This window comes from Xenopus laevis, chromosome 3S, assembly GCF_017654675.1.
Source record: "Xenopus laevis strain J_2021 chromosome 3S, Xenopus_laevis_v10.1, whole genome shotgun sequence".
Classification (NCBI taxonomy): Eukaryota; Metazoa; Chordata; class Amphibia; order Anura; family Pipidae; genus Xenopus; species Xenopus laevis.
The window spans coordinates 70,786,392-70,804,625 of NC_054376.1; the positions used below are offsets into that span (position 1 = coordinate 70,786,392).

Below are 18,234 nucleotides of genomic sequence, written 5' to 3' on the forward strand. Positions count from 1 at the left end.
CCCCACCCCCGAAAGTTCATGCTCAATTTTACTGTGGAATTGTCTTTTTCTCTAAGGGGCATATTTATCAAGGGTCGAATTTTGAATTGAAAAAACTGCTAAATTCGAATTTAAAAAGACCAACCGAAATTAAGTCAACGTTATTTTGGGTCGAATAGGTCCGTTTTCGCCAAATTCGGCCGAAATCGAATCATACGAATCGAAGGAATAGCACATTCGATCGAATTCGATTTAATTTGATTCAACGTTTTTGCCAAAAAAAACTTTGATTTTCCAAAGTCCACCAATTGACTCCAAATAGGTTCTGGGAGGTCCCCCATAGGCTAAAACAGCAATTCAGCAGGTTTTAGATGGCAAATGGTCGGTCTAATTTTTAAAGAGACAGTACATGATAAATTTTGATTTTCAAATTTTTTATTTTTTTTTCAAATTCGAATCGAATATGGACTATTCCCTAGTCGAAGTACACAAAAAATAGCTTGACATTCAATTTTTTTTCATTCGAAAATTCACCTCGACCTTTCATAAAGCTGCCCCTAAGTGTCCGTTTCCAAAAGTACACGCAATAGTTCAGGTCAGAGGCTCATTAGACAGCACTGTATGTGTCATTCCTGTAGTAACTATGTTGCTAAGTAAATACTGATTTTTCCATGTTTCAGTGGATTATTTACCAGAATTTTTAACAATGTTACATGGCATTGGTCCATTTCTCGTCACCGAAAAAATTCACAAAACTTCATAAAAATTCACAAAGTGATACTATTTCATCAGCTGCACTTAGAATCAATGGGCATATTTTTGGTGGCTTTTCTCCAACAAAATGCATTGGAGTCAATGGGCTTTTTTCATGTTTTTTCCAATGCTAAAAATCATGTCGGAATTCCAGCACAGGTTCACAAACATTTTAGCCATTCGCAAAAATGCCACAAATCTGTTCAGGTAAAAAAATTATTTCTGCTGCTGTATGTAAACTTCTTGCTTTATTAAAGGGATACTGTCATGGGAAAAAAACATTTTTTTCAAAATGAATCAGTTAATAGTGCTGCTCCAGCAGAATTCTGCACTGAAATCCATTTCTCAAAAGAGCAAACAGATTTTTTTTATATTCAATTTTGAAATCTGACATGGGGCTAGACATTTTGTCAATTTCCCAGCTGCCCCAAGTCATGTGACTTGTGCTCTGATAAACTTCATTAACTCTTTACTGCTGTACTGCAAGTTGGAGTGATATCACTCCCCTCCCTTTCCCCCCCAGCAGCCAAACAAAAGAACAATGGGAAGGTAACCAGATAGCAGCTCCCTAACACAAGATAACAGCTGCCTGATAGATCTAAGAACAGCACTCAATAGTAAAAACCAATGTCCCACTGAGACACATTCAGTTACATTGAGAAGGAAAAACAGCAGCCTGCCAGAAAGTATTTCTCTCCTAAAGTGCAGGCACAAGTCACATGACCAGGGGCAGCTGGGAAATTGACAATATGTCTAGCCCCATGTCAGATTTCAAAATTGAATATAAAAAAATCTGTTTGCTCTTTTGAGAAATGGATTTCAGTGCAGAATTCTGCTGGAGTAGCACTATTAACTGATGTGTTTTGAAAAAAACATGTTTTCTGATGACAGGATCCCTTTAAATAGGAGACTCAGTAAAAAATCATTTCCCCAGCAACATGGGTGCATTCACTTGACAAGTGCTTTATGGGTATTAACAAATATTCAGGTTTTAACAGAAACTAGAGAATTAAAATAGTCATGGCTACTGTATCATCGTATTGGGCTTGTTTGCAGGACTAAAAGGTTGAAGGGGGGGCATGGGAAGGTGAGGTTTTCCTATTAACACTCTAGATAAGCATCACCTTTGTAAAGTTATAGTGACATGCTCCTTTAAAATCTATTATAATATTATATGACAGACATAAATCTTGCTCTTGTTATTTAAAGAAGTGGGAGTTAAAAAAAAACCAGCTCCATGGACAGGAATGCACTGTTTGTGACATTATCGATTTAATCACTATTTAAATATTAATAACATTTGGATCAAGGTTAAAACAAAGAGCATTGATTTTCTGAGAATCTTACACTTCTGTAAGACTCTAGTAATTCTGGCTGTTTTCTATCACTTTTAAGCAACAATACATTCAACATTCATTTACTGGAAATGTGGAATATAACTTATTTTTTTTGGAAACTAAATCCATTTACCCATAAAACATAAAGTATATTATATCCAATATCAACTGCTATGAAAATATATGAAAACAATGGTTTTATTTTTGAAAAAATGTAATTGATTTGCCATGGTAATTCATCCTCTGCTAATATTTGGTCTCGGATGAGATTTTCATTGTTTCCTCACTAATAAGCTATGAAGTGAAGCTAACTGATGAAAATGTATGCCAATTAGTTGGTAGTTAAGTGGATTTCTCCAAATAAATGCTGAATACATTGCTTGAAATTATGTACAGATAGGCCCTTAATCGTGCGTGTTTCCTGTTTATTCATTTGATTTATGTTGTTTATGTTTATATAAAAACTACTTACAAATGAATTACGAAAGAAAGATTCATAGTATACGAGGGTGCAAAGCTGTTCTTATAAAATGTGTTTCATGCTAAAACGTGTCATGCAGTTCAATGCCCGGATAACTTTACTGCATGTGGTCTAGTGTTACAAACCAGTAAACGCCTGGATACTTTGTGCTAGTATTACAATTTGTTGCAATGGCAAAGAACAAAGCATGAACAGGCAAGTTAAAAAGCAATACACAGGGAAAATATAATTAAAAGGAAAAGTAGTATCATAATCCTGCTAAACATTATTTACATTAACATATTAAATAATTAATAAACACTTGCTTAGCTGTTGTGTATCTGAATGAAAGGTAGAAATAAGGTCACAGACTTGTATTATTGTCACACAGTGCCTAAAATGATTCTAGTTTAGCTATGCTTAGTTTATTAAATGTTATATATTCTGCAATGTATTTAGTGCCCTAGCAAGACTTTTGGTGGCTTTGACTCAACAAAGGATCTCCCCGATGAAGTTATTATGTTTGCACGAAGTCACCCAGCCATGTACAATCCTGTTTTTCCTATCAACAATCGTCCCATCATAATAAAAACGGAAGTGGATTATCAGTTTACACAAATAGTGGTGGATCGAGTGGAAGCTGAAGATGGTCAATACGATGTCATGTTTATTGGAACAGGTAAATACAATTTGCCTTATTTTTACACTTGCCCAGTGGTTCATCAATTAAAACTGTTTGAAATCTTAGACACCAGACTGAACAAGAAAGGGAAAGTCCCTAGAACAAAATGTGTATAAATGGAATAGCTTACATATTAGCAGGAGGATGAGACCAGGGTGAGGAGACGCGTGTTGGAAGGGATCTGTTTCATTCTATGAGTGTGATATTATTGCTAAATGCCACCTTCAAAGAATGCATTTGGGTATCAGGGGTCAGTTTTCAGATTCTTGTGCTGTAAATCTCCTGACTCAGTTCAAATCCATGCCTGGCATAAATCACTAGAAAACTGAACACCGAAATAAAGCTTTGGTTACTAGCATTTTTACATGTGTGATAAAGACTTAGTTAGTTCAGGAAAAGAGCAAATGTGCATTGAGAATTAAGGTGTGATTTTTTTGGTGCTTTTACAAGCCTGCCTTTTAGAAAGTTTTTTTTTGCAAATATTCTGAGCAACAGCAATGATTTGTTCCCTGTATCCTCTGACCCAAAGAAAATTATAATCATCTGCACAAAGCTGTGGGCATGATTCAGTACTTAGCACCTATCAAACATGGAACAGACAGGATTATTCATTGGAAACATTCGGCCACAAATCAATCTCTGTCTCTCAACCAGATCCTCTGATGAATTGAAGTTATTTAGTTACTTATATAAAATGCATTTAACACTGGCTTTACCTACTGGTGGATGGATTGTATTAAAATAAGATCACTAAAGCCATATTAATGGTATTTTTCTATTGTAACTTCAGTTACTATACTTCATCTTTGACTTTATACAATTAAGGATGTTGTTATATCTTGTACTATCTCATATGGTAATTGCACAAGAGGTGTTTTTAGGCAGGTTGACTAACATTGTAGTTATTTAAAAGTGCCTCTCCTATTTTGGACACTTTAGCAATGTCGGTTTTTGCATTGCTTAAAAACACAGAGCTTGAAGTATCCAGAAAGTAGCCCATGTGCCATTAACCTTACATTTTTCTAGTCTCTTTAAATTGTTCTTGTCCTAATAAAATTGTTAATTTAAACTTTGGTGGTCTTTAAAAAGTACATTCTGTGATAAAGATGTAAGATGAATGTGTTTAATCATGCACTTTTACTGTAACATTTTAGCAGACTGTGGAATCAATGCCTTGCTAGATCCATTTTCTGAATATCTGATTTGAGGTTTTATTTCAGATAGTGGAAGTACAGCCATGATTACAATGAATTAATAGTCCTCTCAACCTCCGACCAAGCTCTAAACTGAAGCCTATTGATTGGAAAAGATGTGAATATTTTAATGTGTGTGAAACTGTTGAAAATTCTACTCTGTAAAAAAGAAAAAAGTTATCTGTAGATCAGATAGAATGTAGTTGTAGTACCCGAGGCCTTTTGTTACCTTTGACCTTCAGCGTTTCTGCACATGTAGTGGCTGTGAAAAACATTGTATATTTACAAAAAAAGGGGGGGGACTTGTTTTAAGGTGCTAAGAGGTGAGCAGTTCAATTTTCTTTTAAACCTTATCTAACTCCACTCATCTACTTTAAAATCTAAAGTATGCTGAATATATTACATCCTGATGTAAATTATGTTTTCATAACAATATATAATATTGATTTTCTGTTTGGTTATTTTGAAGTATACATATTTTATACTCTTGATCCATCCATCTCCCATAGAGTCCATTTGAATCAAATATTTTTTTTTTTTAAAATGATTAACTTTTTTCCTGTAATAATAAAATAGTACCTTGTACTTCATCTCAACTGTAATAAAATAATTATTTATTAGAGGCAAAACTATCCTACTAGGTTTATTTAATGTTTAAATTATTTTTTAGTAGACATAAAGTATTGAGATCCAAATTATTAATTCAGTTCCCTTATCCTGAAAATCCCCAGGTCCTGGGCAATCTGGAGAACAGGTCCCATTCCTGTTTAATAGTGATGGGCGAATTTGCGCGATTCGTGTCCATCGAATAAATTCGCGAAACGCCCGCGAAAATTCGTGGGAAAAATTCGCGGGCGTCAAAAAAAAATTTCTCGAAAATCGGACGCCGGCATCAAAAACGGCGCCGTTTCGCAAATTTTTCGCCGTTTCGCGAAATTCGCGAATTTTTCGGCGAAGCGAAACGGCGCAAATTCGCCCATCACTACTGTTTAACATTGTAATTCCTTAAACAGAATGAGTTTAAGGCATTAATGCATAAAAATGAGTTATTATATATACTTGACTTAATAACTAAAACATTGTTAAAAAAGAAGGATTAATGTTTTCCGAAAAGAAATAGAATAGTTGTAGGACATGCAGTGTGAATCTTGGAGGCATATTTATTAAAATTAAACTTTAAAGGAATTTAAAAATGTACATAATTGTGGGGGGGACATGTGATCATTGACAAAAACGTCACATTGACTTTTATAGCAACAAACCAGGTTTGCAAAACAGATAATTCAAATAATAATAAATCAGCTTCTTATAATCTGAGTGATGGAGTGTATGTGGCTAAACTTTATTTTTTTTACTTAGTAGTTTGTATGCTTCTTGGCTGGAGGGCAACAGAAACAGGCAGAGCTTGGGTGGTATTAATATATCCATGTGTGCATAGCTCTAAGGCAGACACACACACACAGTTATTTTTCTGGTCAGTTTATGACTAAACTGTATTTTGAGGCACCCCCAAAACATTGATGCACCATTGTGGCTCACTAAAGAACAGAAAAAAGAATTATCTAATGACCTACAGTAATATTGCAATTGTGGTTAGTACATACCTGCATAGCTTCACACTCCTGTACTTCACTAGTAAAATATTTTCATTTGCAAGCACATGCAGTTTAATTGACATACTATATAATTATATTATTATTTAGCTGTTGTCAGCTGAGACAATATAAAGTTAATAGACATGTTTGTGCTATATTCAAATATGTATATTATTTAGGTGTTCAACATGCAGCAATGTCTTCTAATTTGTATAGTTGAGTAAAGAAGTTATTTTAGTGTTGAACTGGGGCCTTCCCTTCACATCAAACAGATGTTCATCTGAAGAACATCTGCGTTGCTATTTATGGATGGGCTTTTTAGCACATCCTTGCTTTTTCTCTATTCTTGAGTAAAACAAAAAAGCTAATTAGAAAAGTAATTGCTTTTACTATTTACTATTTTTTTCTCAGAATGGTTGTGTGACATAAAGGCTCCACAGAAAAGCATTTTACATGGTTTCTTTACATGAAATATTGATGTCTGGGGGGGGCTGTCCAAACTGTCCATTTTTTACAGGAATATGCTATAGTAATATTAAATGAACTGCCTCAAGCATGCAGCTGCACTCATTTAAAAGTGTAAATTCTGCTGTAATTCTACTTGACAAGTGCCCTTAAAGATGTACCGAGATGTTATCTTGTCTTTTTATGTATTTGGTTTGATATATGATTTTAAAACAATGATAAAGGATACAAAAAGAAGTGACAAGGAGACATTTAAAAAACCATCCCTTGCAAATATAATTTCCATAGAGTTATTTCTAGTGATGAGTGACTAAAGGTCAGAGTCCAAGAGTTTTTTTAAACTAAACATTTTAACATTTAGCAAGTATACTGTAAGGTATACTATAGGGCTCAGTGCTGGCCTCCACTCCATGAGACAGGAATGAGACAAGAAAGGAAAATATACATTTCTGCAGATGACGCACAGTTGTACTGAGCAATTTAGAATAGAATAGAATTTTGAATCCATAAAACTCGACTCAAGTTTTTCTCAGAAAAAAACTTGAATGTCAGGAAGGATGCAAATATCTCAAAATTGCTCACTGAAACTCTCCCATTGACTTAAACAGCAATTTAGCAAGTTTTCTATGGCAAATAGTCAAATTTGATTAAAAAAGGGTTTGAGTATGATAAATATCAAAAATCTAATTCAAATTTTTTTTAAAAAAAAACTTGAATCAAGTTTGGATAGTTCCCTAGTCGGAAAAAAAACTTTGAATTCAAAAAGACCAACCGAATAGAGGTCAAAGGTTTTTGGGGGGAATTGTGGGGTTTGAAGAATGCAGGATGAGGACAGCTGGCTGTTGATACAAAGTAAAAGTAGTCAGCCAGCTCAGCAAAGTAGTTTGAGAGATCAGCAGGAGAGCAGGGGGTTAGGCTTAGGGAATAACAATATGTGAGCTAAATGTCTTTATTTCTGTTTCTAAGATATGGGAACCGTTTTGAAAGTAGTTTCTGTTCCCAAGGAGACCTGGCATGATTTAGAAGAAGTTCTACTGGAAGAAATGACTGTATTTAGGGTGAGTACTATACAATTTGCAAGATAGAGATTTTTGTCCCATGTATATTTGAACAATTAGTATGCATTTATATATAAGTATAATAAATCTATTATAAACTCAATGGTATATTTTGAATAAATTACAATCATTTAAAAAAAATGTTGACATCCAAAAGATGGAACTGACAAACCACAACCTGTTTGTTAAAATTGTAGTCCAAAGAATTGCATTTAATAAGGGCTTCATTTTGATTACTACCAAATAATTGCAGCATTCTCAAGGGTAGTAGCACCTTTATGCACAACTTTTAACTAGCCTCGCAGTCGTTGCTGTTTAGAGTCATTATGGCATACTATGGGATATTATGTAAGAACATTGTTGGTAAAAACACAACATATTTTATATTTTGCACTCAGCATCGGTTTAATATGCTGAGTGCAATTTCAATGACCTCCTAATTGTATACTAATTTATTGTTCTGCTGTACACAGTGCTTTTCCCCCAAGGATCGCTTTACAAATAAAAATATATATAGATACGTACAGTATATTACAGGATATTATAAACAACTCTAAGTTGCAAAGGTTGTTCTTAGGGTTAGTGCCTGACACTGAGCCTTTGCATGGGCCCTCATGGCAGCATGAATACACTTCTCCCTGATCACTTTAAGAAAAATTAAGGTATTGTGCAACCTATAGAAAATTCCATTCACATGGCATGTGGCCCCTATCTTTGTGTAATGTAATATTTTGCTAGGTGTCTTCCTTTTTAGGGTACTGGCACACAGTATGTTTTATCAACCTTGGTAAATATGTGCTTCACCAGGTGTGAGGCTGTTTGGAAAGCACATGTGATGCTTATGTTTCCTATCTGACAATTTACATTTATGCTAGTTGGAAGAAAACTTTGTTTTGACACCAACAGTAGAGCAGATTTACAGCTACAACAAATAAAGCATAATTAACTACTGGGAAGGTCATGTGCAAAGTGCAAAAAATGGGGGCAAACCAGTTTTCATCCTTGCTTTCTGGATAAATGAAAGCATCCCTTAGATTTCTTCTTTACTTCTGACAAGGCTCTATGTAATAAGCCCTGATGAGTTTTGATTGGTGCTTCTATTTTTAATAAAAAACAGATTTTTTTTTTTGTAATTTTTCAAGGCTAATTGGGTACTAGCCCACCTGATTTACTTTTGATTCAATGGATACCAATCCAGGGTAGCCCTTAGAACTTGTTAGGAAAGTATGGAAACACATATTTTATTATTGTTTCAAAAAACAGCAACTTGTTTGAATAGAAAATGCCCATACTTTCCATTTTTATCTGCATACCATGGGGTAAATGTTGATTTAAAGATTGTTTAGTGCACTGGTGGCTGTTCAGCACTACTGCTCTCCAGTAGGCATTCTCTTAATCCTGACTGTTTTAACCCTTCTGTAGAAACAAGCTAACAATTCCATTTCATGAAAATGTGATTCCTTTTTCAGCATGTTAACCCTTGTATAATAGGTTTCAGTCTGGCTTAAACAACCACCGACGCACGACTTTTGTATTCAACTCTCTCATAACAGTTTAAAAGCTTTGCTTTAATCCCTATTGAACCCAACATTTGAATGCTAATGGAGTATTGCATCACTTGAGATAAGATGTATCTTTAAAAAGATATAATACTACTGGTTTTTTTTTTCTTTTTACTCCAGAAACCAGAATTACATTTGTCATTTAAATAAATACTAGAAGGAATATCAGGCGAAGATAATCACAATTCTAATTCTAATTTGGAACCATTTGTCATTGTAATTTTGCTGATAGTTATGTCATATCTATGACATCTGCATGTAAAATGCTGCACATTTACTTCATCTGCATAAAGGACATTGAAGATAAAATCCGCACAAATCACATTTCTTCTCACACATGTCATTCTTAGGGCTATGTCCTACAGTTAATTGTTATCCTCAGGCCCAAACAGTCAAGTGTATTAAGCAACTTAAGACATTTTTCAAACGTTGCCCCGAAAAAGTATACTAAACAAGATCACACAATTTTCACCCATTTCTAAAAATCCCATAGTAATGAATAGAAAGTGGGTGAGTTTTTCTGTGGTGAGCTCTAATTTACCACTTTGATTAATTTGCTCCAAAGTAACCCCCAACGCTCCCAAAAGAATAGAATCACGTTCAACTACTAAATGCAGTTGAACACCATTCTGATGAACCAAATCAATGATCTGTTTTGAGAAATGTGTCAATTTGCAAAACCCATTCCTGACTGGAAACTGTTTCGTAAGTGTGCAGAAATAAAAAACTGGCACCGATACTTTAACATTAAGTTTTCTAATAATGCTCAATGTGTTCTGTAAAAAACCAAAAACCTGTGTGAAAAAGTTGGAATGAATAAAGTGTCCACGAAATACACCGGACATATATATTCTCTATCAATGACTATTAATACATTCCCCCATTAGCGTTTACATAACCTTTTTGAATTTTAGGCATGTGAACCTACAATATCAAGACATATCTTTTGAAAAACAATACCCTGTATTTTCTCTTCTAGGAGCCAACTGCTATTGCAGCCATGGAGATTTCCACAAAGCAAGTATGCAGTGTTTTACTTTACCACACTTCCTTTAATGAATACCTTTTATATGCTCTTGACAACATCTTGGCAATGAGCAATGTATTAATTGTGATAACACCTCCTTTGCCTTTACCGAGACATAAGTGGGATTTACAAAAGTAACATAAAGTCCATGCAAAAAGGAAGTCTTTTAGAGCATGCCTTGCTATTAAGTTGTAAACACAATGTAAACATGTCAGCTAGCTGACTAGGAACTTATATCAGACTTATTCTTGGATGCAAAACTGGCATTTCATTTTGTGTGAGGAAAATTACATCTTATAGGAAATGTATTTTCCTTCTTTATCATTATAAGAAAGCATTCATTTACCAGAGATTTCTTTCCATTGAAATGTTTGAATAAAGTCATTAGAGGAGCTCTAGAACTGAAATAAAGTCCGCTCTTGTGAATAAAACGTTTTTGTTGTGGGATAAAGGAACATGCTAGAAAAAAATAATATTAAAACTGTCTAAAGACCCTCATACAAATGTCATTTTTAGTTAACAGAGTCCTTAGGACTAGAGGTTGATAAAAATTAAAGTATGCAGTTCAGCTGCATATATTCATGGCCTTATTGCAATCAGCAGGCTCTTTAGGCCAAACAACTACATTCCATAGGAACTCTGATAACATCTACTTTGTACTTGTAACATTAAAAAAATTGTGTTTTTAAGTAATGAATACATAATGTTGTGTTGCCGTGTACTGGTAAAACTGAGGTGTTTGCTTCAAAAAAGACTATTACAGTTATAAAAAAACAAGCTGCTGTGTAGCAATGGGGGGCAGCCATTTAAGCACAAGACAATAAGTAGATAACAGGTAAGGTATGTAGAATCCCATTGTATACTACAGGATTTATCTGTTATCAGCTGTGTAGCCTGTGCCTTTTTTCCCTTTTTAGCTTGGAGTGTCTGCCCCCACAGCTACCCATCAGCTTCTTTTTATAAACTATAGTTAAGTTGCTGAAGCAAACATATCAGTTTTACCAGTGCAAGTCAATAGTGCATTATATTTTAATTAATTTAGTAATTTTCCTTTAAGTCCCCACATGCACCTCTGATAAATGTATTTTCCAAATCAAGGCATCATGGGTAATTTTGAAAACTTTTTTAGGAATGCAGGTCTTTCAATATCAAAAAAAATTTAATAGAAACATAAATACGTGTTTATATTGAAAGACCCAGTGTGGGCTCTCCATCCTTTAAATGTGTTTGTGGCTAAAATAGTACAGCAGCATCTGGGTATTTGATTTGTTCATACTTACCGTGATATTCCATTAGTGGACAACTACATGTCATAGTTGATGACATGGAGTTGGACAGGGAAAAAAGTTTTACACTTTTACACAAAAAAAGACCAGCAACCATTTGTTTTGTTTTAAATGAACATGTATGCCAATGTTTTGGTCCCTACTTGAGACCTTTCAATATAAATATAAACACACCGCAAATGGCTATTTCAGAATTTTACTGTTGATTCAGACTGCAGTATATTGTAGACATATATGTGCTCTTATGTAATTCCTCTGACATATTTTTATTAAAAATAAACACTTTCTTTTAAAGCAACAACTATACATTGGCTCGTCAGTGGGAGTTTCCCAGCTCCCGCTACACCGCTGTGATGTTTATGGAAAAGCATGTGCTGAGTGTTGTCTTGCCAGGGACCCCTATTGTGCTTGGGATGGATCTTCATGCTCACGCTACTTTCCTACTGCTAAAAGGTGATAACCTCCGCATAGCACTGTTTATTTTGTTACTTCAGCCTTGCATTTTTTTTTACACTTTTATCACTGTTTTTACATGTAAAACTGAGCAGATTTTTGAATATATTAATATATATTAAGTCAGGCAACATTTTAAAGATTTACTTGTGTTTAGCATTTTGTCTATTTTAATAAAAACAAAATAATTTCCTTCATTTTGGGTTCTATTTTATAAAAAAAAAAGAAAAGAAATAAATTTACAGAACTTGCTCTAATTCTTTGACATATTGCCCTGCATACTTTACCAATGGAACGTGTAACCCTCTCTAGCTTTATACAAATTAAAGCAAAGATAAAGGTGACTGATTTGATGTAAGCTAATTGTATCCACATTCTAAGAATAATAAACATAAAATCCTCAGATATGGTCAGCATAATGACAACGACAGTAATCTCTTTTGATGTTCAAAATTGTGACCCTGCCCCATATAAAATGAAAAGTTATACACCAATTATTGATTTGTGTTAAATTCATATTCTCAAGAATTACCTTTTCTCTTATATAAGCCTCTAAATACACCTACTGTGAGGGCTACTCACCCTGGTGGTCTAGTGGGCTGGCGGGGACGCCTGCTGCGCTCTCGGCAGGGATGCCCGCCACGCCGGTCTTCTCCTTCCAATGTGGCGCCCCTCTGCTAGTTTTATAGGCGCAGTCGCACTGGTGTGATGACGCCAGCGCACAATGGCGCAAAATTTAAAAATATTTAAAAGGGCTTTTTGTAATTTTTCAGTTGCCCGTTATAGGTTTTCTCCTAGTGAGTTCCTGGTGCTTCTGTGCTATTTAGCTTCAGTTTCCTGATATCGGATTCCCTGTTGTGACCTCTGCCTGTTCTAAGAATATCCTGACTTCTGGATTCCTTACCCTGCCTGGTAACCGACTCTTCTGTATCCGTATCCCCTCTGATTGATCTCCTGGTTTGACCCTTGCCTGTCTGACTCCGCTTGTAATTTGCCTGCCTCGACCTAGCCTGATTGACTACGTCTTTTTGTCTATACCTTGTACTGTGACCTTCTGCCCAGAGAATTTGCTTTACCGTTTTGTCCCTTTGCTCATCCAGAACCCTTCACTTGGCACCTCTCTTAATAAGACCTGGCGGCATCCGATTAGCCGAGGGCTCCTCCCGAGGTGAAAGGCGGGTGTTAAAGGCGGAAGCAAGAGCCGAGAACAGGGTGCTTAGCATTGGTTCTGGAATTAGGGTGCCGACCGTGACACCTACATTTTATATTTTCTTACAAATAATGTGTGTTATATATAAAAGCAATAGGATCAATATGCGCATTGCATGGAAAATATTTTGCAAAACAATAACTATATATACCTGTCGAATACAATTCTAAAATGGTTATATGTTCAACTGGAAACAAGGATTAACTGTAGAAAAGTATCTTAAAACGTATTTTTTCCTTTCTTTTAGTATATAAGATACACAAGTTTAGTAGAACATCTTCCTTGGAGGAACATGTGCTGCCAGAGTTTTAGTGGTTTTATTAAAGCAAAATTGAGTGTTTCAGAAATATTTTAACCCTGGGGAAAAAAGTATGTTACAGATAGCATTTAAGATCTGAAGGCTTAGAGATATGGTGATTAAAGCAATTTCCTTGTCATTGAAAAAGTTTTAGAAGAGGTTCAACATTTAGTTTCCACCCATTCATTACAGTTTCAAAGGGCATGGACAGCAGTTGAAAGCTTACTAAGTTACCACTTAGCTAAATGCAAATGCTTTGTGGGTCACATTTCATAAAGTCTGTTGACTTAATTTTCAGATTTGACATTTGTTTGATATCCTCAATGTTTCTATAAATATATATCTCCATACTAGCACAGGGGTAGTCTAAATTTTTGATTAAAGTGGACCTGTCACCCAGACACAAAAATCTGTATAATAAAAGACCTTTTCAAATTAAACATTAAATACAATTTCTATTTTTTATTAAAGCATTCATAGCTGTAAGCACATTTAAAAATCTCAGCTGTCAATCAAATATTGTCTGCCCCTCCACAATGCCTTAGGCATAGAGGAGGAGCAGACAATTACTTTCACTTTCCATTCAGCACTTCCTAGATGTCACAGCTCTCTACACATTCCCCTATCATCTTCATTGTTTAATTGTGTAGCCAGGGCATGGGGATGGACATTGGGTCCCTCGTTTTTGTGCACATACAAGATTCTGAGATGATGCAAGGCTTGCCTTAATAAAATTGTCCACAACGTGGCTCCTGCATGCTTGCTATAATAATGAGTTCCCAGACTGATTGAAACAAGATTCAAATAATTTATATTGTGTAATTAAAGTTAATTTTGCTTGACTAATGTGATAAAATAGGATTTTGAGTATATTTTTTTTGAGACAGGTCCCCATTAAAGTTGAAAAATGCATTGTAAAACAAAAAAAAAGCTTTTTCCCATGAATCATTGTGGATAATGTGGTTCCTGCTACGCTACAACATTACTAGTAGTGCTCCCTTAACTACTTATTTGTAAAATTGCGGGGGAGTGGTATGACTGCTACATTTCTGAGAGTATTAAGTGTGGCTAAATATTTCACTGGTTTGGCTGAATCCCCTGTTTTCAAACATACAAATTGCTGTTAACATGCATAAATTCTATTTATATAGAGAGAGGTAATCTATTTAGTAGATATCTTTTGATCCACACAATGCATACAGTAATTTCTTTTCAGCTTTTGTACAAAATGACTTTGATCCCCAGCAGAAAATGACTTATTATCCCTCTATAACAGCTGACACGATTGATACAACCAAGTGTCTCTCCAGCAAGAATACTTGACTTTTCTATGCAGGAAGCTGAGTGAGATGATTAGAAACGGATTTACAGCTCTGTTCTGGGACTAATCCCCTTTGCTGTGTCCTGACTTTGCAAATCCACTAGCGGTTTTTTACAATGACATTTTGCCATTTAAACCCATCTTTGTTTGTTCTGCTTTTATTTATGAATGAAGTTTCTTTCCGGCAGTGTGGAATCTTTTGTTGGAATTCTTTAGAACCAAAGGATACCAGCAAACAATAATACAAAACCTCAGATGGGAAACTAAAATAATCTGCATGAACCCTTTTCATCGAGGTTTCTTTGCTGAAGTAATAATAGTAAACAAGAAGCACATGTGAGAGATTTCAGTAACTTATGTCTAAAAGCAATAGGTCAACCTATTTTGTGCTCTTGTGGGGTATCTAGTATACACTGTATACCAGTAATTACAGTATAACCAGCACTTTCAAAATATTCGGCTATACAGAATAGATCATATTACCAACCACATTGCTAGAGATTTCTCATTTCTGGATACCTAACTTATCATTGGGTTATTGGCTTACTGTCTCAGCAAAGTGTCAGAAAAGGCTAAAAAATATACACCCTCTTGAAAATGCTGCCGTGACTTATTGAACTGAATGCCAGCCGCAGTCAATGCTGGAGATTTAACTTAAATCAATATTTCCAATTGCTCTGGGAGTAACGGCACACATCATCCCAAATGAACACATTTTAAATACAATATTGATCATGCTACAACATGCTGCTATAGAAGTGTACAGAACTTGATAAGAAACCTTAAAAGACATTAATATAAAAAGGAAGGTGAAATAAACTTCCCATATTTTCTGTATCAGCAGCAAAGACATTCAATTGATGGATGTGAAATGTCCCTTTAAACTGATTTCCTAAGGTTAGTAAATTATATCTTACTTCTCAGTGCAAAGCAGAAACAGCCCACTAACAGCCTCAGTTTATCCAAACTGAGTGAATCTGTTAGCAAACTTGGCTTAGATTTGTACTTATCCTAGTAGCAGTACCAGTACTTTGCCCCTGCTACACATTACATGTTTTGTCCATGTCCACACATGTTACACATTACTCAGATTTTATCTGGACAAAGCATTTGATACAGTACCGCACAGAAGTTTACTGGTTAAATTAAGGAATGTTGGCCTAGAACATAGTATTTGTACCTGGATAGAGAACTGGCTAAAAGATAGATTACGAAGAGTGATAGTAAATGGAACATTTTCCAATTGGACCAGTGCTGTTAATGGAGTACCACAGGGCTCTGTGCAATTTGCAATATCTCAGCAGCTGTTGTCTCTTGTGTAAGTTACAACCCCATGCTCTCTGCCTCTCTGGACTGTGAAATCACTGCAAATTTCAATTCCAAGAACTAATAGTGAGGTGGCAACTAATATTGAATATCTTATTAGTCTCACTGATTGACTCTCGCTGAGAACCGTGATTTGTTACATACCTGTATATACTGTATGACTGCAGTTATACAAATAATTAAGAATTAGTAGTCCATATCAAGAAGGCATACGACTGTGTATATTGTTTTTATACACAACTTTGATTTTGTGCATATAAGAAGACAAAACATGTTTTAATTACAGTATAAAATCTAAATGTCAAAATGTTAATGTTTCTTTTTTTTTGTCCTAGACGTACTAGGCGCCAAGATATCAGGAATGGAGATCCCCTAACACACTGTTCAGACCTACAGCATCAAGGTAAATGGTTGCTAAAGTTACAAAAAACAATAATTTAAGAATCTGGCATACATTATTTTAGCTGTAAGATTCATATATGGAAAATTCCTATTTTGGATGTTATATATTTTTTGTATTAATAAATCTTGAAACCTGTATGATATAATCTTATGATACTGTTGCCATGCATAATAACATCACTATGATGATGTCACGGTCAGCACCCTAAATTCAGAACCGATGCTAGGCACCCTGTCCTCGGCTCTTGCTTCCGCCTTCAACAGCCACCTTTCACCTCGGGAGGAGCCCTCGGCTAATCGGATGCCGCCAGATTTTATTAAGAGAGGTGCAAAGTGAAGGGTTCTGAATGAGCTAAGGGGCACAACGGTAACGCAAAGTTTTTTGGGCAGAAGGTCACGGTACAAGGCATAGACAGAAAGCCTAATCAGATCAGGCCGGGTTGGGGCAGGCAGAGTTCAAACGGAGTCAGGCAGGAAAGGGTCAAACCAGGAAATCAATCAGAAGGGATTCGGAATAAACAAAGTCAGTTACCAGGCAAAGGTCAGGATACAGAGGTCAGGATCTTCAGAAGCAGGCGAGGGTCACAACAGGGAATCAGATTAACAGACAGCAAAACACCACAGAAGCACCAGGAACAGACAATGATCACAGCCCAAATGCGCCTTTTGAACATTTTGAATTTTGCACCCTTGCATGCTGGCGTCATTACGCCAGCGTGCCTGCGCCTATAAATTGAGAGGAGGCGCGCCGCACACGCACTTAGGAACTGGCGCATCAGAGGAGCAAGACTGGTGTGGCGGGCGTCCCTGCCGAGAGCGTGGTGGGCATCCCCGCCGGTCCACTAGGCCACTAGGGTGAGTAATCCTCACAGATGATATTTGTGTCTGCATTGTTAAATCAAATGCAACTTTAACTTCACACTCGTTTGTAGGAGCCTGCATTTTTACTGCAATTATCAGGGCCGTATTTATATATAGTCACCCAAGGGTCTGTGCCTAGGATAGGTGCCTTTATAATCAATGAAAGAAATAATTAAATAAAAGTGAATAACCACCCTAGTCAATGATATTATTTAGAAAAAAGAAACCCCACCAAATAGTTAATGATATATCTATACCAAGTAAACTCAAACCATAAATTGCAAGACCGAGATAATTAATGATAATAATAATTCATAAAAAGGTGCTGACTAATAAATTAAGTAAAGTGCTAGTGCAAATAAATAAAGTGAAATCAATCAGTCCAAGAACTGTTGATAAAAATAGTTAATTATTCTTGAATCCAAAGGGTATATTAACCCACCAATAGATTCCAATAACACCCCTTAATAAATAAGTTCATTCATTAATTAATATATAAAGTGTGATTAATCATAATAGAATTGGCAAATTGATATTGCAATTAAGTTCCACCAATAAAGTGCTGTGCAATAAATAGGCTAAAAAATTAGACTTGGCAATTGATTAATTGGTTAAAAAGGAATTATTAAAAATGGCCAGAAATTCAATATGGGTTAAAAAGTCATTCGGTCATACTCCAAGAATAAAGTTAATAGAAATGTAAAAAATTCAGAGGGTGGCGTTGTCCCAAAAACTAACTGCCTATTTTGTTTCTAAAGCCTGGGACACCACAAAGTAAAGGCAGGACAGGGTGACCGGAGCTGTGGCCTTGTAACTTAAATTGCCCTAACAGTTAAAAGAGGCTAAATAGCCCTAAAAAGCCACAAACTCACGGCCCCTTCCCGTCTAGGACACGGCCAGTATGTTACCCTAATGGAATTATTTCTTCAGAGTCAAAATTCTATCTAAGGAGACCAATTTTCAAGA

At 35.6% G+C, this 18,234-nt stretch overlaps 1 protein-coding gene across 2 annotated transcripts in view; it reads left to right on the top strand.

Annotated features, from left to right (window-relative positions):
- The window catches only part of sema3a.S (semaphorin 3A S homeolog), a 123,819-nt gene that overhangs the window by 92,077 nt on the left and 13,508 nt on the right, over window positions 1-18,234 (top strand). For both annotated transcript variants that reach the window (XM_018255746.2, XM_018255745.2), the window contains exons 11-15: window positions 2,989-3,208; window positions 7,431-7,522; window positions 10,064-10,105; window positions 11,693-11,850; window positions 16,341-16,408. In XM_018255746.2, the coding sequence (XP_018111235.1) occupies window positions 2,989-3,208; window positions 7,431-7,522; window positions 10,064-10,105; window positions 11,693-11,850; window positions 16,341-16,408 (580 nt within the window). The remainder of the gene's footprint in view (window positions 1-2,988; window positions 3,209-7,430; window positions 7,523-10,063; window positions 10,106-11,692; window positions 11,851-16,340; window positions 16,409-18,234) is intronic.